Source organism: Balearica regulorum, chromosome 5 (assembly GCF_011004875.1).
Source record: "Balearica regulorum gibbericeps isolate bBalReg1 chromosome 5, bBalReg1.pri, whole genome shotgun sequence".
In the NCBI taxonomy this organism is placed as follows: domain Eukaryota; kingdom Metazoa; phylum Chordata; class Aves; order Gruiformes; family Gruidae; genus Balearica; species Balearica regulorum.
In genome coordinates, this window is record NC_046188.1 from 43,823,866 (window position 1) to 43,844,739 (window position 20,874).

Consider the following 20,874-nt stretch of genomic DNA (forward strand, 5'->3'; position numbering starts at 1 on the left):
CCGTCCGGGCGCGCCCGCCGCTCCCTCGCACCGTTCCGCGGGCATGGAGCGCCCCGGCCTCGGCGCGTTCCTTGCGGGCGGCGGCGGGCCCGGTCCCGAGGAGTCGCTCGGCGCCGCCTGCCCGGCGCTGCGCAGCCTGCCGCCCGGGCTGGCGCTGGGGCCGTCGTTGTCTCGGGCGCAGAGCACGGGCGTGTGGTGCGTGGGCCGGGCCCTGCCCGCCGGGGCTCTCCTAGGGCCGCCCGGCGGGGCCTGGGAGGAGGCGGCGGGGCCGGGCTGGAGGAGGTGAGTACCGGGAGCGGCGGGGGGTGCGGGCAGGAGGCCGTGCCCGCGGCCGACGCTGTGGCCGTGCCTTGCAGCCTGGTGCAGCGGAGCCCGAAGGAGGCGGAGGCCAACGTGGCGCTGGGCTGGGCGGGCGGCCGGCTGCAGCTGCGGGCGCGGCGGCCCATCGCAGCGGGCGCGGAGCTGCTCTACTGGCCCGAGGAGGCCCGCGGGGCCGCGGCGGAGGAGCGGCGGCCGGACGGAGGCGAGGGGATAGCGGCGCCGCGGGAGGCCGGGCCGAGGGGGCGGCCGGCGGCCGTCGCGGAGGCGGCGGTGGCGGTGCAGGGGGACGGGGCCTTTCCCGGCGGGACGGCGGCGGAGCCCCTCGCAGGTAGGTGTCGTGCCGGGGACGCGCGTCCCAGCCTCGGTGAAATGAGCGGCCTGGCTGTCCCGGCTCTCGGGTCCCAGGTGCTGGCGACCTGGCGCCTTCAGATCTCGGGACCGTGCCGTCCTCTGGCATGTGTGCGCCCCGCCGAGATGGCTGTCCTGGCCTTGCGTGGGTTTGAAGAGCTACCAGCCGAGAAGGGAGCATGCTGCCGTCTTTTATGATAGTCATGATGGTATCTCCCAGAAATACTGCCTGTGGAATACCAGAAATGCTGCACAGGTACTTGTCTGTGGTGAGAAACGAGATTCCTCCCATCTTCTCCAGTTTAAAAGAAAAAAAGGTCATAATAGTAATGGGTTTCATGCCAGAGCCCCAGGATTACTGGTTAGCAGAGTACCTGTCTCTGAGGTTCACGTTCCTCTGATCTAGCAGTAATTGTGCCATATAACAACAGCCAGCATTAATTCACCCGCCATGCTTTTGTGTTTGTGCAGGGGATCCTGATGTCTCCAGGGTGGTAGCTGATGAAACCACAGTCCTTGATGTCCCTACTGAGGTTAGCAGGCCGGCCACCAAACATTTCCACAGGCTGCAAGAACAGGAAAGCACAACTTCGGAACATGAGCCATGGCAAGCTGGGGTGCTGAGGACCAAAAATCAGCACCTCAAGCCCATCTCAACTGTTAAGGCCAATTGCAGGTACAAGGAAGAATTGGATGAGGGTGTGGATCCCAGATCTGCAGCAGAAAAAGTGGAGATGGGGCATAAAGAGGCATGTCCAGAAGACCTGGATCCGTTGTCGCCCTTAAGCGGGATTCGACTCAGTGCTCGCTTGGTTGATAAACCATGCAAGACGCATGCTCTGGCCAGCCAGCTCCAGAAGTGCCTGCAGGACTGTGATGGCAGGACAGCTGGGCAGGAATCCCAGCAGCCCAGTCCTGCTGAAGGAGAGAGTGTAGAGACTTGTGAGAAAGAGAGCAAAACTTCAAAAGACTCCAAACTGGCATCCCCAGAGCATGGGGGAAAGGGCCCACTGGAGGGACCCAAGAGGCAGGAGGAGTATACGGAGCTAGTGGAGGGTCATTCTGGCAGCCCAGGCCCTTCGCCAAAGGCTCTGTCCCAGAAGGAGATGGTCAAGCGCAAGTACCGCTGCGGGGAGTGTGGCAAAGCCTTCCTGCAGCTCTGCCACCTCAAGAAGCATCACTTCGTCCATGCTGGCCACAAGCCCTTCCTGTGCACGGAGTGTGGCAAGAGCTATAGTTCAGAGGAGAGCTTCAAGGCCCACGTGTTGGCCCACCGGGGTGTGCAGCCTTTCCAGTGCACCCAATGCGACAAGGCTTACCGCACCAAGCGAGACTTGCAGGAGCACCAGGTCCTGCACACCGGTCAGCGCCCCTTCTCCTGCGAGCAGTGTGGCAAGGCCTTTGCACGCCGGCCCTCTCTCCGCATTCACAGGAAGATCCACCTGGCCACTGGGACTGGCCCAGCTGGTCCCAAGGGATGCCAGTGTGCCATATGTGGGCGTCACCTGGCCAACCCCGGCTCCTTGCGCAACCACATGCGCCTGCACACGGGGGAGCGCCCTTACGCCTGTCCCTACTGTGGCAAGGACTTCCGACAGCAGAGCAACCTGCGCGAGCATCTCCGGCTGCACACGGGCGAGAAGCCCTATAAGTGCCACTTCTGCGGCGATGCCTTTCCCAAGCTGCCAGAGCTGCGACGACATCTCATCTCCCACACGGGTGAGGCCCACCTGTGCACTGTCTGCGGCAAGGCGCTGCGGGACCCCCACACACTGCGTGCCCACGAGCGCTTGCACACAGGCGAGCGCCCTTTCCGCTGTGAGCAGTGTGGCAAGTCCTACACCCTGGCCACGAAGCTGCGGCGCCACCAGAAATCCCACCTGGCTGACAAGCCCTACAAATGCAAGCTCTGTGGCATGGGCTACACCCTTCCCCAGAGCCTTGCGCGCCATGTGCTCACCCACAAGGCAGAAAAGGACCCCGAGGAACTCACCGCTGCAGTGGCCTCTCTTGCTGTGGACCTACCCCAGGCAGTAAGGAAAAGGCCTCAGAGGAAGGGCCACCAGGAGGAGGTTGCGGCAGAGCCCACCTTGCTAATGGTGGAGGTGCCGGGGCCAGCAAATGAGGCTGAGTTGCTGATCACAGCCAGTGGTCACTGCATTGCTGCTTACCAGTCTCAAGGCAGCACCCCAGATCCCAAGGCACACGGGAGGCCCGTTGGGCATTTGCCGTCAGCAAAGGACATCATTGAAATCACCATCTCCGAGCATGAGGACAAGTGCATTATAGTGCAGGACAAGGGCTCACCAAGTGACATGGTCATCATCCAGGAGGGGGTAGGCTTCGGAGCAGTGGCAGAAGTGGTGGAGGTTGAGACCGGGACCTGACTGTCCCAGCCTGCCCCGGCTGATCTTCTTATGTACTTATTAAAATGGGGTGAAAACCAAACAAAAAACCTAGCTCTCTTGTCTCTCTGTAGCAACAAGGGCCCGTGGCTCACCCCCAGGCAGATCTGGCAGTCTTGGAGGTAACTGCCTGTGTAGACCTGGGTCTTTTCAGTAGCTGCCCCTTGGAACTATGAGCCTGCGCATCCCACGTGCCAGGCCTGGTGCAGGGAAGGCATTGGCTGTTGACGGGAATAACTTCTGAGAGAAGACACCCACAGCGTTAATGAGCAGTGCATCTGCTCTGCCTCTGTTACACTGTCAGTGGGTGACAGTGCACCGTGGAGAAGGCAGGAAAAGTCTCAAAGCAGCGGCTTTGAACAACGCCTTCCTTTCAGGTTTTCCTTTCTCTGTTTAATTGTTGCTATTCTAGTACTTTCCTGGGCTTTTACCCTTGGAGCTCAGCAGCACTTCTGATCATTTGAAGGTGATGCTGATGCCAGACGTTGCTGGGAAGCAGCTTCCCAATCGTTTACAGGATGTCTCTCTTGTGGGTATTTTGAAGAGCATTTTTCACAGCAGAAGCAAAGTCCTGCCTTGGAGCTAGGGTTGAGTGTTCTTTCTCCACTGTCACCTGGTTTGCCTGGCATCAGCTTCCTGGCAGTGACTGGACGGTCTCTCTGAGGACACGAAAGGATAGCTTTGTGTCTCACTGTGCAACTAGCATTGTACAGTCCAACTCTCACTGTCCCCACGGTTGAACCGTTCATCTTGGTACGGTCAGAACATTTTGCCTTTCCCCTCCACATTCAAGTTGGGTTCATTATTCTGTTTCCCTTTCTCACATTCTTGCTTCCTCTGTTCCATGTTGTTCTTGCGCTTGCACCAAAAAGCTAAAAGACAGCACCACCACAGCTACACCCCGGTATTCCCGCTGCTCCATCTTCAGTGCTCGTTTGCCAACTGAGGCACGATGAAGGAAACTGGTCCCATTTCAGGAAGGAAGTGCACAGTTCCCAATGCCACGTGACCATGGCCTCATAGGAAGACACCGACAGTACCAGCTCTAGCAGAGGTCTTTCAGACTTGCCCACCCTCCGCTCCCTTTTCACGTGTTACGCAAACACTGCTTTCATTTGCTGCGTCCTCAGTTTTGGCTATTCTTGCTCTCTGTCCCTTTCTAACATCTGCATTTCCCAAAAAAGTTTTGTTTAGAGGCTTAAATTCTCTGGGCTTTTTACGCCCACTGCGCAAGAGGAGAGTATAGGGTCAGTGGGGACTCAGCAGTAGCACAGTTCCCTTTTGCGGTGCTATGAACACAGTGATGTGACAATCTGAAAAGCCTCTCTTTGTGCCTTCTACATTCAACTTTTTCGACCAGTTTGCAGACAAGGTGCTAGAGTCAGATCCATGACACTTTGAAGTGAAGATGGAAGGTGAATCCAGCTAATAAACCTTTGGGTGTCCTTATTTTTAGCTATTTTCTTTAAAGCCAGGGGGCAGATGAGCTCAGTCCTTGCCCGGAGTGCTTGGAGAGGGACCGGTGGGAGCAGAAGTGTATGAAGGGGGCTTGTATTTGAAGCCGCAGTGTTTCCTACTGCTCTCCCTTTGGTGCCCATTCTAACTTGCAGTTTTCAAATATTGACACAGCTGCAAAGTGTTCCGGCTGGAGCTGGGCTCGTGCACTGTTTGAAGCATGTGCCCTCTGTCACAGCACAACCAGGAGAGAAGGGGGAACAGCTGGGGGAAGGGGAGAATCCAGGCCCCTATTGCTTAATCTGCTGACCTGTAACTGCCGCCTTTGTTCTGAGATATTAGGAGAGGAAAAAGTAGGAACAGTTATGAATTAGGAGGTCCTCAGAGAAATACTGCTCACCTAACAGCTGATCTGAGTAGGTAGGGGAGGTCTGTGCTGTGCTGCACGTATCACTTGGCTGCAGGATAAACTTAGCTGGCTCATCCTGACTGAGGAGCCCATAGGTGGCTCCCACTGGGCACCTGGTGATGATGCCACCACCGTGTCTTTGTCTGTTTCTTAGAAGCAGCATGTTCTTACGTGAACAATCTTTTGCTTGACAGCAAAACATGAATAAAATTGTTTACTCCTAAAAAAATTCTATAAAAGCCCTGAAGACCACGATGCTGGTGAGCATCAGCATGGGTGGAATCTGCACAGCATGCGATGGCCTGACTAGATATCTGTCCGATGCTGTACAACTTGGTGTCTGCAGCATCTGAAGGGGTGTAGGGTTATCTAATGCTATACCCTTTCTTGTGTTATATCCAACAAACAGTATTTTATTTAATACATTATGGGCTCTGAGGGCCTTTCTTACTGGGATCCATAACAAACAATTGCACCCGTGCATTGCATTTGGTGTAGTTGGCAGGATTCTGGTGAGAAACACCTTACTGGAGGAAGGATAGCAAGGAAGAGGATGGGTGCCTGCTTGGTCCCACACACTGGCATGGGGAACAGTCACACAGTATGCTGCATTATAATGCTGATAATCATTATGCTTCGGGGCAGCAGACACGTGGATCACCTGGCTGGCTGGAGATCCTGTGCACCTGTGACCCTTACACCTTCAGGCAGCAAACACACCGGTCTCCTGGCTGGTGGGACTCCGCCATGCTGGCAGGGCTTCATCAGGGCTTCAGGGTGCTGCTGCAATGCTCCGGGGCGACAAGCACACATCCATCTGTCAGATGGTTGGGGTCCTTCATGCTGGCAGGGCCTCACCAGGTATCAGGCATGCACGTAAACTTCAGTGTTACGCTTAAACCTTACACCACGGCCAGGGTTCAACCCTCAGCCAGCTTGTAAACTGGCTTAAACCTGACCAAGGTGTTGGAATGAAAAGGTGGCAGCAGGTTGCGAGGGAAGGGGATGATTCCCCGCGTCCTGAAGTTCTCCCCACTGTCCTGTGAGGGGATGGGGGATTCATCCTTTGTAATTGTACCCAAAGTGTTGCAATTGATGATCAAACTGTATAGCTTACTTCAGGAAAATATTCAGCAATACCCAAAGTATTGAACCAGCAAACTGTAACCGTCATAGAGCAGACAAAGGCCCAAGAAAATAGGCCAAGGCTAAACCCTCTATACTCTGCTCTCTGGAAGCTGGAGAAATAGTTACATAGGAAATAAACAGCAAAGACTTTTTTCACTTAAAAAGAAGAGTCAACTCATAGAGGGAAAGAGATCAAAACTCCCAGCTGGGTTGAAAGCCATAACTCTGGGAGGGTGGAGGTACAAATCTTAAGTCTTTGACCCTAAGAAAGAAAATAGCATCCATCACTCATAGGTGGGTGAAGGCAGAAAGAAAATGAAATGATAAAATTTGCTTACAGGAATGGTGAATAGATGGAAGCGTTAAATGTTCGAGGGGTAGAAGTCAAAGCCCCTGGAGAGGTGATAGCTGATGCAGGCTGTCCTGCTGCAGAGGCTAACCACAGCAATGGGAGAAACAGAGAGGAGCCCTAGGAGCGTGTTACAGAACAAGAAAAGGCTACAAAGAGCCAGCATGTTTAATTACTAACATTGTTGAAAGATACCAGAAGGGGATGGAAAATGTCCCAGGATGTAGTTAAAAATCTCCAATTACAAAGCAAAACCAATCATAGAATCATAGAACGGTTTGGGTTGGAAGAGACCTCAAAGATCACCTAGTTCCAACCCCCCTGCCATGGGCAGGGACACCCTCCACTAGACCATGTTGCCCAAAGCCCCATCCAACCTGGCCTTGAACACTCCCAGGTAGGGGGCAGCCACAGCTTGTCCAGGTAACCTGTTCCAGTGCCTCGTGACCCTCACAGTAAAGAATGTCTTCCTAATACCTAATCTAAATCTATGTAGAGAAAAAGTTGAAACTTAAGTGATGGATGTAACCTTGAGTAATCTTGAGCTAAAAGGTTTCAGCAGTTACAGTTACCAACCCAATGGCCCTGGTAGGTGGGTTTGTCCCCTTTCACAGAGGGAAAGAAGAATGGCAACTGGAAAAGAAGCAGCCAGACATAGTGACAGAATGGTTGGATTCAGTAAGGTTTTGTTGGGGTTTTTTTTAAAGCGTTTAAGCAACAGAATTAATGTAGGAACAAGAACAGAAGTAAGGTTAAAGAAATGTGACATAGGTGAGTATTAAAAGATATTCATACCTGTTTGATAACCAAGCTTACCTTCTGTATTCTAGTGTTGCTTAAAGTTAACCCTATATAATGCATGATACCATGAAAGATGCTAACACCTTTCCTTTAAAGGAAGGACAAGAAGATGGTAAAAATCTATGCATAAATACAACAATGTTGACTTAAACTGCAATGCAAAGGCTGCCTGGTTATTATAAAGAAGAGACAGCGAGATATGCAGGAATGAAAATAAAAAAGTGACTGAGAATATTGGAAGCTTTTATGAAGTGAAATACTCCAGTGATCCGCGTTACAAGTTGAGATGAGAAGGTGCAGGCTGGTGCTGCACGTACGACTTGGCTGCAGGATAAACTCAGCTGGTTAAACCTAACATGGAGGGGCTACGGTGCTTCTGCTTGGCACCTGGTGGTGATGCCACCACCGCGTCCTTGTCTTTAGCTTAGAGTGAGGCAGCATATTCTTAGGTGAACGTCCTTTTTATTGACAGCAGAAATGACAGAGTTCTTTACTTCTGAGAAAATCCTATAAAAACCTTTAAGACTGCAATGCTGGTGAACCTCAGCACAGGCACTGTCTGTGCAGTGCGGCATGGGCTGATGCTGTACTACTTGGTGTTCCCAGCGTCTGAAGGGATGTATGATTAGCTAATGCTATCCCCTTTGGCCTTCTCATGTTATCCCCAACAAATGGTGTTTTAATCAATACTTTACAGAGTCTGGGTGCTTTTCTTATTGGGATCCATAATGACCACTTGCACAGCTGCATTACACCTCCATAAAACACAGCAGCATCTGTCTCGCGCTCATCACTACAACTGGGGGGTGGGTGGCAGTCTTCCTGCAGTGATGTTTCTTTCCTGCATTCATATCTATATGGGCTTGCTCAATTATGTCTGGTGAAAGCAGCCCTGAGGTCACTTGTCCTACCTGCAATGTGAGACCAAAACCGAATTATCATATAGAGAGTAAAGAAACTGTTCTTGTTGCTATTCTCTCCTCCTCCATCAGCTGAGCAAGGCCCTCTGCTTGCCAGCTGGGCTTACACAAATGTGGGGCTGTTTGTGCCTCCTCCGGCAGCGAGGAGTGGTGGTGGTGGTGGCTGCTGCGTGGGACGGCAGCGGCTCTAATTTCACCACCCTTCCAAAACCTGTTTGTGCCCTGACGCCTCCCTACCTGCACGCTCCTCCTAAATGCTGCTTCCTCCTGCCAAGTAACACAGGGTGTTTCTAGGGTTGTGCCTAATTCTGTGTGCACACACTCCTCCACCCAGGTCATCTCCATCCAGGTCATCCCAGTGTTCCTAAAGGTGTCTCCAAAATCCAGAGGGGGGTGTGGGTGAGAACAGGAGATAGATGAGGGAGGGAGCCTCTGCAACTGCTCTTTGTACCAGTGGCCACAGAGTCATTCCTCAGCCACCCTAATGCTAATATTTGCACTCCTTCTATGGAGATAAACATTACAGATGTATCTGCTGCACGGAGGCACAGCACAAAACATGCTCCCTGCTGGCAGAAAGCACTTTGGTGCCATGTGGCAGTTCCTGAGACTACCCCCACCCTGCCCTGCTGTCTGCTGGTTTCTCACTGTGCCAATTTTTCTGCTTGCTGTAGGCATCATTAGAGCTTTTCCAGCTCTGGTAGCCCAGTTCTTGACTTATTGTCACTCATGTCATGACAGTTGAACTATTCCTGCCTCCCTGTTCCTGGAAGCCCTTATTTTCCTGGCTGGTTTTGGGCATACTAGCTCCTTGCATGTCAGAGCTGCTGTTTGCTTTTGGATGTACTTTAATACGTTCCACCAGTGTGGGAATACAAGGGGGAGCCCAAACTTCATGCTGCTTCATCTTCCTGCACTCCGCTAGGAACTGTAACGCAGTGGGAAGTATACGCTGCCAGTGGCATTGCTGACCTAGCTGGGAGGAAAATTTAAATTCCACGTGGGCTGTCACAGGCACCCCTTCTGCTCCTTGGCACGCGTGAGGGAGAAGGGGGGAAACTTAAACTCTGTGTTCTGGTGCCAAAATAGCTGGGGCTGAGCTTGGTGATAACCCCAGGGAGAAAAGATGACTGGACTCTAGGGGAGAAAAAGCAGGGGGGGCTTGCAGCTAAAAAGAGAAGGACTGGGGATGGCTAAGGAACTCTCAAAGCCTTGCTCGTGCGAGGCTGCTGGAGCACAGCCTCCAGGAAGAGTCAGCGGCAGGGACCCGAGCCAGCGTGGTGGGGAGGCAGTGATGGTGCCAAGAGCCGCAGGGGGAGCGGAGTGGTGTGGAGGGAAAAGAAGAGCGCTGCTGTGGCTGGGAGCTGGGGGAGACCTCTCCACGCCAGCCCGAGTTCTCCCTGTGCCCTGGGAGAAGTTTGTCCTCTTGCTCCTCATGCCGCATTCCCTGTTATGAAATGGGATGCTAATTTTAGTCCTATGGGGATCCAGAGACATTTTGCTTGGCTTCCACCAATTAAGTAAGAAAATGAAGATGCCCTGAAGGGAGGGAGAGATGCCAAGAGAGGAGGGATAAGAGGAGCCTCAGTCCCACTGTCCCTGACACACCACGACCTCTGGAGTCCTGTTTCTTCATTCTGGTTCAATATTAACCCAGCGGGGCTGTGACTCCGCTTATTCTGTTCCCTTTGCATTTCCCCTGCAGCCAGGGCCGTACAGCATGGCGCACAACAAAACCAGCGTACTGAGGGGCCTGCTCTTTTCCAGCCTTCTGCATCTCACACTGAGCCATGCCGAAGGTAAGACTCAATGGCACGGGGAAAAGGACAGTACCAGTGGGTGACAGGAGGAAGAAAGATGGGGTTATTTCTTTCCAGGGGTAAAGCTGGTGGCAGGTTTTCTTGATAAGGCAGGAGGACCTTCTAAAAGCTTCAAATTGGGAGTGAAAGAGTGCCGAGCGTGGAGTGAGCATAGGGCTTTCCTGCACAGGAGGATGCAGCAGCACCCAGCAGGAAAGGCTGGTGACAACAGCTCAGTGGATTTTGTGGGTCACCTGGGAGATGGTGGGGAAGGGGAACATGGCTCAGACCAGGACCTTGTGTAGCACAGCTGTGGGCTTTTTTTGGGCTGGAGTTTCTCAGCTGGCCTGGGTGGCTGCAATTTTTCATTGCCTCCCCAGGTGTCCCTTATCTAAACTTTAGGTCATATGCAGCATGCAGCCTTCCTGCTTACTGCTCCTTTTCTCATATCCTCCGATTCATCTATCTTTTCTTCATATAAGGTTAGGTGCTCTCTGACCTACTGCTGTGTGTGGGAAGACCTGTTTACAGGTCTCAGATCAGGGTGTCTGAACAGGAAGATGGAACCAAGTTGTGCCTGTCACACTGGTCTGAGGTTGGCAAGAGAGAAATACAGCGGCTGGCAGGGAGCAGTAGCAGGCTCCAAGCAAACAAGCCTCTACCTAGCTGCAAATGCTCCGAGCAGCTTTGCCAAGAATAGTGGAGAGTTCCTGCCCCTTCTGTTGCCAGCCCCAGGATGAATTATAGAGAGCCTGCTCTGATCATCAGGTGTGGACCTGACAGGGCTTCTCTCTGTATGGTGCACTGGGGGAGGTTGGGCTGTGGGATCATCATGTCAGCTGTGTGATTATTTTTTTTTTTGGAAACTGCAAGGGGAGAGAAAGGGGCCCTCCCACTGTGAACACCCCTTTGACTGGCAGTGTTCTGACCCGGTAGTTTTCCTGGAAAAGGGGCAGGCGCTTTCACTGCTCAAGCGCCCACGACGTGCCAACAAGGGATTTCTGGAAGAGATGCTTAAGGGAAACCTGGAGCGAGAGTGCCTGGAGGAGATGTGCAGTTACGAGGAGGCTTTTGAAGCCCTTGAATCCACCGTTCAGACAGTACGTACAGGGGACACGGGTGGTCCCGAGAAATATTCCCTCAGTCGACCCCTATAGTGAGAGACCAGCAGGTCGCACGTGCAGCCAGGGGCTGGGGTTGTAAGACTCAATTCTGTGATACAAAGATGAGGCTGATGTGTGTGTGCCCCAGGGAGAGCTCAGGCTTCCTGAGGGAGTTTCCCTCCTGGAGCCACTCCAGGGAATGCTGCTCAAAGCTCAGGCCCTTTTCCCTCCCTATTTTAAGCTTGAAATGAAAAGGAGAGAGTCGTTCCTCAACCATCAATCCGGAATTGATCTTCCACTAGTTCAGCATGGTGCCACACACATTTGAACCGCCGCAGCCCCAGAGACTCACAGAAGAGCTGGCTTAGCAACCAAATACATAGTGCAGGTGCCTCAAGCTCCTTTGAGCTGAAGCTTTTGCACAGATCACCCCTTTCTCTGGCTTCCAGACTCACACGCTCAGCTAAATTTGTTCTGCATCGTTCTGGGAAATGCTCCTAGCTCCAAGGCTAGTATCAGAGCTGAATTCCACACCCAAGAATACAACAGTAAACAGATGAACCCTTAGGAGTCTAAGCCAGCAAGGTACAACCGCTGTAGAGTTTTTCCAAAGCAAATGCAGCAGAGATGTAAATCCCAATCACTGAACAATACCTACATATGATCTGTGGCCTTAGAAGTTCTAGGTTCAACTCCTTGGACCTCTGCACTGTGGCACAGGCTCTGCTTCCTCTGCAGGCTGATGAATGTTATAAGCATCTTCGGTCTATTTTAGAAACAACAGTACTCTCTCCATTCCTGAGTCTGACGACTGGGACTGCGGTTTTATGTCAGATTTTTTGCTTTGTTGGACTCCACAGTAACTGACATCAACAGAGCTAGGTTAATTTGTTCCATTTGTTGTGATGGGGCATTCTTTTACTGGTTTGAATTGCAGTAGCTAAGCAAGGTCTGATGTTCTGTATTTCTATTCTTAAATATATAATTTTATTTTATTTTTACAGGAGGCATTTTGGTCAAAATACCAAGGTAAGTTGCTTCAAGCCCTGCAGGTACTCTCCTATCTCTTAGGATGCACTGTCCCATCCTGGAGAGATGGCTCCCTACCCTCTTACAAGAACTTACTTTCCAGGACAAAGCACTTGTGTTTTGTCCCTAGATGATAAACTGGTTCAAACTGTGATGCTTATTTGGATTCCTTTCACATAATGCATGTCTTTCTTCTTATTTTGCTAGTATGTCAGGGCATGAGACAGTCCAGGACAGTTCTGGATGCTTGTCTAGAAGGTAAGAAATTCGTGTTGACCTCAATCTCCCAGATACAGTGAATGCCAAGAATTTGCTTCCTGCAGAGTTTGTAAGGAAAAAAAAAAAATCTAAAGTTGGTGAAGCCATATGATTAGAAAGAAAAATAGCAGGAGAGGAGTTTGAAATTCTCCTCTCCCTCTTTATTTCCCCCCTAACCATTTCACAAACAGCCTAACTCCCCCATGGAAACAGCATGGGGTAGATGTTCTCCCTGTGGTGCAGCCAGGTGTCCCCAGGCCCAGCCTCTGCGAGGGCTCTGACCTGCGCCCACAGCCAAAGCAAAGCACAGAGCCTCAGGGCGAGCTCCCTCTGATGAGGCAGAGGGAGCTTCTTGCTCTTCCTGCCCCACGAAGAGAATGCCTGTGCTTGTGTTGGCTCATATGTGCAGCAAAAGTTACAGGGATTTGTGGGATGGTACCTCTGAGCTTGAAAAATGCAACGACCCTTTCCCCTGGCCTACACTGTGTTGGGATTTTGACAGGTAACTGCTCTCTTGGTCTGGGCCAGAATTATCGGGGGACAATTAGCTACACCAAATCAGGGATTGAATGTCAAGTGTGGACAAGCAAATATCCACATATACCTAAGTAAGTTCATCTCCCACACACCCCTAAAGGGTTCTCCAGTGTGTCCTTCCTACGTAGCCTAACAGTCTTTTTCTCATAGATTTAACGCCACCATTCATCCCAACCTCATTGAGAACTACTGCAGGAACCCAGACAACAACTTAGAAGGTCCGTGGTGCTACACCCGAGACCCAACGGTGGAACGGGAGGAGTGTCCCATCCCAGTGTGTGGTATGTATGCCCCAGCAAGCCCTTGGCTGGCAGGGAGCACTGCACTGAAACCCATACCAAATGTCTCAAGGAAGGGGAGGGGGTTAGGAGGGAGGGATCTTACATGAACAGAGAGCAGTTGGAGTAGAGGAGCTGGCTCTTAAAGGGTAAAGGAGCTGAGGAAGAGTCGTCACTAAATTGCACATACAGCTGCTTCAGCTAAATTCCTCTAATGTGCTGTTTTCTCTAGACTTCATTAATCTAGATCTAAGTTAAATCTGGTGTCAGCAGTTCCCTGGAATCATCTACAGTTTTGCTAGTCAGGAGCACCCCAAAATCCTGGCTCAGCTGCCTCTAATTTGTGACAGCAATGAGTCATACTGGTTTGGGGTTTTTTTGTTTGAATTCCCACCTTTAGGACAAAACCATTACAGCTTGTGCTTGACTGCCTGTCTTAACATTCACTCATACAGAGAAGTGCAGTTTAATACCCACAATCTCAAGAAAAGAGAAGACGCCCTTCTCTTATCACACTTGACAGGATGGAGAACCATCTCCCTACACTTATACCTTCCCACTTCTCCACGATACAAAGCTGTCTCCCCCAGGGCTTGGCCTCCATCTCAGAAGAACTGGTAGAAAGCAGAGAACTTTCTCACAGCAGAAATTTCTCTCTGAAAAGTAGAGGCCAGACACAACAACTCTTACAAGTGAAAGTCAGAGGGGTCAGCAACCATTTTGACCAAGGGACGTTCTCAAGTTTTAAAAATCATTAACGTTGTCCTGGTCTGCAACATGGTAAACTGGAAAGAGATACTGCTGTGCTTTGGGGTGATCAGGCATCTCTGCCATCTCTGTTCACTAGTTACTTTCTGACCTACAGTAGCCTACTGCTACTGTTGCACAGATAGAGCAGGACTAGAAAAGCCTTGGTTTTGTGCACAGTGACTCATGTCAACATGAATGCAAAGGAAATCTCACACAAAAGCAACCTCACCGATTAAGGTGAATGCTACTTGCTCAGTGACTGTTGTGCTCCGGGGTGAGTAGTCAAACAGAGGGTCTTTCTTCACATGGAGATTCCCCCAGTGCACAAGGAGAACGCAGCTCGAGGCCAAGCAACTGCTGCAGAACAGATTATCTGGTGCCCACTCACTCAGGAAACGCTGCTTCAAGCTTGGAGCCATTAGGATGCTTGCAAGAAAAAGCATGGAAAGTCTGGTTGGAAAATCTTTTCTCACATCACCAGATACAGAAACATTGGCAAAGGTTAAGTTTGCTATTTTAGTAGCGTATCACTGTAAAAGGCTACCCCCCCCCCCAAAATGGCCTAGTTACACATTTGAGAAAAAGGCATTGGAGGCTCTCACACAGCAGCATTACGATGCCTGAGGCACCTACCTATCCCTTAGGCTGGTTCTCAAAGATAGCCCAGAAAGGAACAGAACACTGTCCCTCACATCTTAGCAGTAAAGAGAAGCATGAGGAGTAGTGCCAACCTCCTCTTAGTCCTGTTGAAAGAGCCACCTCTGACACTGCAATATTGTCGAGGGCCACCACATGCATGGGAGCACTATGGGAGCTCCTAAACATAACAGGACGCCCCATGGAACTCTGGGCTTTAGTAAAGGGGCTCCAGTGCTATTTGATAACAGTACTTCTAAGTGCAAAGCTATGGCTTACCTCACAGCTCTCTTGTCTTTCCAGGTGAAGACAGGACGACAGTTGAATTCACTCCACAAGTCACAACACCAGCCCCGGTGGAGCACTGTGAACAAGAGAAAGGCATGCTTTACACTGGGACCCTCTCAGTCACTGTGTCTGGAGCTAAGTGCCTGCCATGGAACTCTGAGAAAGCCAAAGAGGTGCTCCACGGAAAACACATCGACCCAGACATGAAGCTGGTGGAGAATTACTGTCGGAATCCCGACGGAGATGACGAGGGTGTCTGGTGTGTCACAGATGAACCACCCAACTTTGAATACTGTGATCTGCACTACTGCGGTGAGAAGCCTGCATTGGTTTGGGTAGGCACGTTTGTGAGGCAGTGGCAAACAATACAGTATGTGTGACTAGGGTGAAGTGCTTGGCCTGGGAGGCACAGATAAGGAAGTATGTGCACCATGTATGTGGAAGTCCTGTTTGTCCTAATATCACGTGTGCTAACCTGTTACGTCCCTCAGGTAACTCAATGGTGAACAAGGAACATTAAAAAGAACAGTGGTTGTAAAAGAGCATTCCTTCATCAGACTCACGATGAGCGGAAAGGAATATCTGCATTGCTGATAATTATGGAATGCAGCTAGGCCTTTTACCATGTTTGTCTTTCCGTGTCTCAGACAGCTCGCTAGAGGATGGGAACGAACAGTTGGAGGGAATATCAGGACGTACTACCCTTCCTCAAGAGTTCAAAACCTTTTTTGATGACAAAACTTTTGGTTTAGGCGAAGCAGGTGAGCAAAAACTAGATACAGCATCGCAGTTCGTAGAAAGTCTACAGCTTCTCCCCACAGGGCACTCGCTGTTCCTCAGAAACACCAGCTTTCCAAATGCTTTCAAAAGGAGGGGAGAGATTTAAATTCCTTGAAGGACCCTCCAAAGTCAAGCTCCAGTTATGACCATGGAGCTAGTAAGCACTTCCTTCCTAGGGTCTTCAAGCTTAGCATGCTGACTGTAGACAACATTTTTCCTCTGTGAATCAGGCAGAGTAACAAAGTCAGATTGCCTGTTTTTTCAGACTGTGGCACTCGTCCCTTATTTGAGAAGAAAAAGGTAACAGACAAAAGTGAGAAGGAGCTGCTGGAGTCCTACATGGGAGGCAGAGTTGTGCATGGGGACGATGCAGAAGTTGGCAGTTCCCCCTGGTAAGCATTATCTTTGCATAGTCCTTCACGGGGAATTGCATCTCCCTTCTCTTCAGTTCAAGCAGGGGAAATAAAAGGGCTCTCCCATCTCAGACAGCATATGGGCATTATGGCTTCTAATCAAAACTGCTCCAAGTGGTTGACAGAGCAGTACTAAAATAGCTGGAAAGAAACTCTCCTCTTGAGCCAAGTATGCAACTGCCTGGGAAAGCAAGAGTTGCTGGTGCAGTTCATCTTTGTCTCTTCCTCTTCCCAGCTTTGCTGGAGCAGAGAGGATGAGAAACCCCTCCAGGCGACAGAAATAGGGTAAATGGCCTACCACATAGAATATACACACCCAGGGAGACTTTTGCTAGAGAGCCACCTATGTCTTAGTATAGCGCAACACTCTTCCCTGCTCATGGCAAATTTTGCTCTTTCTGCATGACACCAAGATGCAGCCAGCCAGCCATGCCGTTAGTCCTGCTGAGTCTTCTTCCCTCCTTGTCTCTCAGGCAGGTGATGCTCTACAAAAAGAGTCCTCAAGAGCTGCTGTGTGGTGCCAGCCTCATCAGTGACAGCTGGGTCTTGACTGCTGCTCATTGTCTTTATTATCCACCCTGGGACAAGAACTTAACTACAAATGACATCTTGGTGCGGATTGGCAAGCACATAAGGGCAAAGTAAGAGTCTAGATGAAGTGGGAGTGAAATATTACTCCAAGAGGAAGGCTGAGATACAATGACGTTGGGCTATTGTTCAGTATCCAAGGAAACATATGTAGCCAATGTCTCATGTGAGCCATGAGTCACATGCCTCACTAACAGCATCTAATGGAGCTGTCAGATGCTGCTCTTGCTGATCCTAAAGGTTAAAGTGAAAAGGAGGGCAGAAGCATGGAAAGTCTAAAGGGGCACTCCAGAGTAAAGACAGTTACTGCCTCAGAGTACAAAGCACCTGAGAGTATCATGAACCCCAGAAGACTCTCAGTTACTACAGTACGGTGAGTTCTTTCCTTCATGACTATTTCAGATATGAAAAGAACAAAGAGAAGATTGCTCTGTTGGATAAAATCATCATCCATCCCAAGTACAACTGGAAAGAGAACATGGACCGAGACATTGCACTCATGCATTTGAAGAGACCCATCATCTTCAGTGACTACATCCATCCTGTCTGCCTGCCTACCAAAGAGGTTGTGCAAAGGTGAGGAGACTGTCCCACAGTCTAAAAACACAGGCTACAAAAGCCACCTTTGGGCCTTCAAACGAGACAGAAAAAAATGCCTTATTTAGGCCGTTTGCAGCAAGAGAGCCAGGCAGGAGAAAGCTGCTACAATACGTTTGATAATACTTGTGCTTCCTTCTACAGGCTGATGCTGGCAGGTTACAAAGGGCGAGTAACTGGTTGGGGAAACTTGAAAGAAACATGGGCCACCAGCCCAAGCAACCTCCCCACAGTTCTGCAACAGCTCAATGTGCCAATTGTAGACCAAGGTACCTGCAAGGCATCCACCAAAGTTAAAGTCACTGACAACATGTTCTGTGCGGGTAAGTAGCTCTGGAGACACCAGGCCAACTTGCCACACAAGACAAGGGCTCTGAGCTCCTGGCAGGGCTCAGGCACCAAGGTTACTTTATGATAAATTTGCAGATGCCCTCCATAAAGAATAACTTACCTACGATATGAACTTCTCCAGCTCTCAGAAAACATGACAGCTGGAAAACATAAAGCTATGAATCAAGTTTGTAACACCATGCTGTCAGGCTGACTAGCCTCTGCCACAGTGCTTGGTATCAACAGCTGTCTGAGACCTGAACCCATATAAAATTGCCTTTTGACCAGTATATGGAACAGTTCAGTGACTTCCTAAATTAAAGGCTGCACACAGTTATCCTACTCAACAGCCAAACAAGCCCTTCTTCTCTACTAGCTTCTCTCAACCTTTTGGAGCCTATTCATACTTACGCCCACAACTTCTGTGGCAACAGGCTCCACAGATTAGTTAGGCACGTGAGAAAAATGCAATTCCTCATGTTCTGTTAAACTTCCTGTCTAACAAATTTGAAGAGGTACTCACACATACTCAGGGAAAAATATTTCTTCTCTACGTTGTATGTTATTTTATGGACCCTTTATAGCTCTGTCATTTCTCTTCCAAGGTGAGAAACACTTATTTAATCTTTCCCAATATAGAAGGCATGATAATCCTTGTATCTTTCTAGATCTCTTCTGGCACTATACCCTTTTTAAGAGAGAATAAAGGTTAACACAGAATTCAAGATATAAAGAGACTGTGGATTTATGTAGTGGTTTAATACTTTCTGCTGTATTCTTCATTTGTGCAGACTTTATCAGTTCCTATAAGCTAATTGCCAATGATTTTTGACTGAGTTTGTGCTGCTTGCAACTAACGATGAATATGATTGCTTGAGTTAGGATGGAAGCCAGTTTCACAAGTATACTGACAATACAATGTTCTTATCGTTTCTTTTTCTAGACAACAGTCTTGAAAATTAGCTGAGATGCAGACATACAGCAGAAAAGGGAGACATGGGTGATGGCAAAGTGCAAAGATACTGTCTAGTTCATCAGGAATTAAAGTGAAATCCCTTTCCTCTTCATAGCAAGACTATATGAAGACAGTTGGGGGGGGGGAGAAAGAGCAGAATGACAGGAAGGTGCAAATGAGGACAGCAATATTTCCCTATAGTAAACAGAATTAAACAGAGTACATGAAGTATTACACACAGAAGTTTCCAAGACAAGAGAAAGGCACAGTAGCTCAAGCTACAGCAGTGAACACAGTGGCAGCAGACACCAACAGCAATTCTGATGAAAGAAAACAGGAATGAGAGCACAGAAGGTGGAAGTGGATTCAGGAACGTTTCAGAGGGAAGCAGAGCTAGCCATTTTACATATAATATAAAAGACAGAGCAGTTTTTTGAATTTAAGTCCAATAGTTGGCAGAAGCAGTAAGCAATCTCACAGCTCTCAGAAAATTTATGCAGCAATACTTCAAGGAAGAGATGGCCAACACTAGCCACTCGCCCTACAGTCAAATGTCCAACTTTCTTCTTGCCTGTAGGCTACAGTCCTGAAGACTCAAAGAGAGGAGATGCCTGTGAAGGGGACAGTGGGGGACCTTTTGTCATGAAGGTATGTTCAACAAGTTCAAGCTCATAAAACATACAGAGCAAGGTTGGTACTATGCTGAACTTTCAAAATAGTCTAAAATAAACAGCAGCAGAGATGGAGACTGCTGAGTGGCAGAAGCAAATCCATCTCATGCCCAAGCTGAGCAACTGGGCTGAATCCTACAATCATCCAGTCCCATTTCTGTACTGAGTTCTCAACACAAACAGCAAATCAGCTGCATAATGCATGAGTGATGGCCAATATTCTTAAACCTCTAAGTGAGAGGAGACAAAAATTACTCCAAGCAGCTATGTTATCTAGCAGATGCCAGTCTGAATTCCAAAGCAGTATCCATCACTAACCAGACTGGGGGCATACAGGGCTTAGATCTCAAAGTCTCTTGCTCCTTGTGCTAATCCCATTTTTCTTTGTTTTAGAACCCAGACGACAACCGTTGGTATCAAGTGGGAATAGTTTCATGGGGAGAAGGCTGTGACCGAGATGGCAAATACGGATTTTATACTCATGTATTCCGCCTGAAAAAGTGGATGCGAAAAGCCATTGAAAAACATGGGCGATAGAGGAAGCATTTAGCCTTGCTTGCTCTCAGTTTTGCTTACAATGCTCCACTTCTAAGAGAGAAGCATAGAAGATCCTGAAGTAGCAGTTATATCCTTACAACTCAAAGGAAAGTGTTCTCCCTTGAAAATAAAAGTTCTCAAACCCATCTTCCTTTCATTCATGCTGAGTTTAGTTGCACTTGAATCTAAGCCATCACAGTAGCCAAGACTACCAACAGAATGGCACGAGTTGTTCTGCTAATTACCTGTTGTGCTTCAAACAAATTCTTCTTCCTTCTATCAGCTATAATTATCAACAGATTTGATACCTCAGATGATGGCCTCAGTAAGCATGCTTGTGCCCTCCAGCACTATTTCCTCCCTTCAAGTCAACTTACTGTAGGGTGATTGTCTCCAGCATGTTCTTCTCTCAATTTCTAAAACAGAAAGTAACTGTGGCATTACACAAACAACCAATACCAATGTCAAAAATAAAGCAACTATGATCTGTTTTGCTAAGACAAACATTTTTCAGCTAAAATAGCAGACAACAAATACCAGCACCACCATTACCAAGGTTAGGATCTAAGTTACAGATGCCAGTTGTATGCAATTCATCCTACAGAGGAATACCGGCTTGAATACATTAAGTAGCATTTCCAGTACTGTATGGCAGTAACTTTCTACATGGCAGGTGGTGCTGGGTCCTTAAAGTGTATTTTCTACCTGCATAGCAAGATTCAGAAAGAAGCAATTTATGCACAGTCATTGTCAAAGGGCCTCCAATGGAAGCATCCTGCACTTTACCTGTTTGGTTGTCTTATAAAGCCTGTTTAGGGATCACTCCCCAAAGAAGCTTCAGTTCTTTCATGAACTGCTCTTTAGCAGCAATTTGCAGATGACCAAGGACCCAGTGGTAAACTTATATTCTTGACTAGCCAATTTGTTCAGCCTAATTTTCTCTTAAAAGTAATAATGAGACTGGAAAACTGTCCTTGCTCCTATATGCTCCTATATTCCTAAACTCCTCATTCACTGGGCCATCAAGTCACAGGAAGAGGCAACAGTGACATTTTGTTGTGCTTCATACAGAGTATTAAGAAGCAGAGTGTTGAAAAAGTGACAGTAGAGGTAATGATCTGAAATTAGCTGGATATAAACAAAGTTATTGATCAATTGTACTGTCTGGCCACCTCCTTGAAGATGGCTC

At 49.1% G+C, this 20,874-nt stretch overlaps 2 protein-coding genes across 3 annotated transcripts; both read left to right on the forward strand.

Moving 5' to 3' along the window:
- Nucleotides 1–35: 35 nt before the first annotated feature.
- On the forward strand, nt 36–4,523 carry ZNF408 (zinc finger protein 408). The gene is made up of 3 exons (XM_075754567.1): nt 36–282; nt 357–649; nt 1,141–4,523. Exons 1-3 carry the CDS (start codon nt 44–46, stop codon nt 3,054–3,056), a joined length of 2,448 nt encoding a protein of 815 aa, XP_075610682.1. The 5' UTR covers nt 36–43; the 3' UTR covers nt 3,057–4,523.
- Nucleotides 4,524–9,781: 5,258 nt separating this feature from the next.
- On the forward strand, nt 9,782–19,831 carry F2 (coagulation factor II, thrombin). 2 transcript variants are annotated; one of them, XM_075754572.1, is made up of 14 exons: nt 9,782–9,935; nt 10,809–11,035; nt 12,043–12,067; nt 12,275–12,325; nt 12,828–12,933; nt 13,013–13,143; nt 14,830–15,126; nt 15,462–15,575; nt 15,860–15,986; nt 16,481–16,648; nt 16,998–17,171; nt 17,337–17,515; nt 19,055–19,125; nt 19,542–19,831. In XM_075754572.1, the coding sequence occupies exons 1-14, from the start codon at nt 9,857–9,859 to the stop codon at nt 19,683–19,685; spliced, it is 1,893 nt and encodes a 630-aa protein (XP_075610687.1). In that variant the 5' UTR covers nt 9,782–9,856; the 3' UTR covers nt 19,686–19,831. The 2 variants fall into 2 exon arrangements, with proteins under 2 accessions (XP_075610687.1, XP_010302842.1); XM_010304540.2 differs by having other exon boundaries at nt 9,789–9,935; nt 10,872–11,035.
- The last annotated feature ends 1,043 nt before the right edge of the window (nt 19,832–20,874 follow it).

Bases quoted from the DNA above. Each gene is read 5' to 3' on its own strand.
- ZNF408 (XM_075754567.1), top strand. From the start codon at position 44: ATGGAGCGCCCCGGCCTCGGCGCGTTCCTTGCGGGCGGCGGCGGGCCC. The intron at 283-356 runs GTGAGTACCGGG...CGTGCCTTGCAG, and splicing joins GCGGGGCCGGGCTGGAGGAG to CCTGGTGCAGCGGAGCCCGA. The intron at 650-1,140 runs GTAGGTGTCGTG...GTGTTTGTGCAG, and splicing joins GGCGGCGGAGCCCCTCGCAG to GGGATCCTGATGTCTCCAGG.
- F2 (XM_075754572.1), top strand. From the start codon at position 9,857: ATGGCGCACAACAAAACCAGCGTACTGAGGGGCCTGCTCTTTTCCAGC. The intron at 9,936-10,808 runs GTAAGACTCAAT...GGAAACTGCAAG, and splicing joins CACACTGAGCCATGCCGAAG to GGGAGAGAAAGGGGCCCTCC. The intron at 12,326-12,827 runs GTAAGAAATTCG...GGATTTTGACAG, and splicing joins TCTGGATGCTTGTCTAGAAG to GTAACTGCTCTCTTGGTCTG.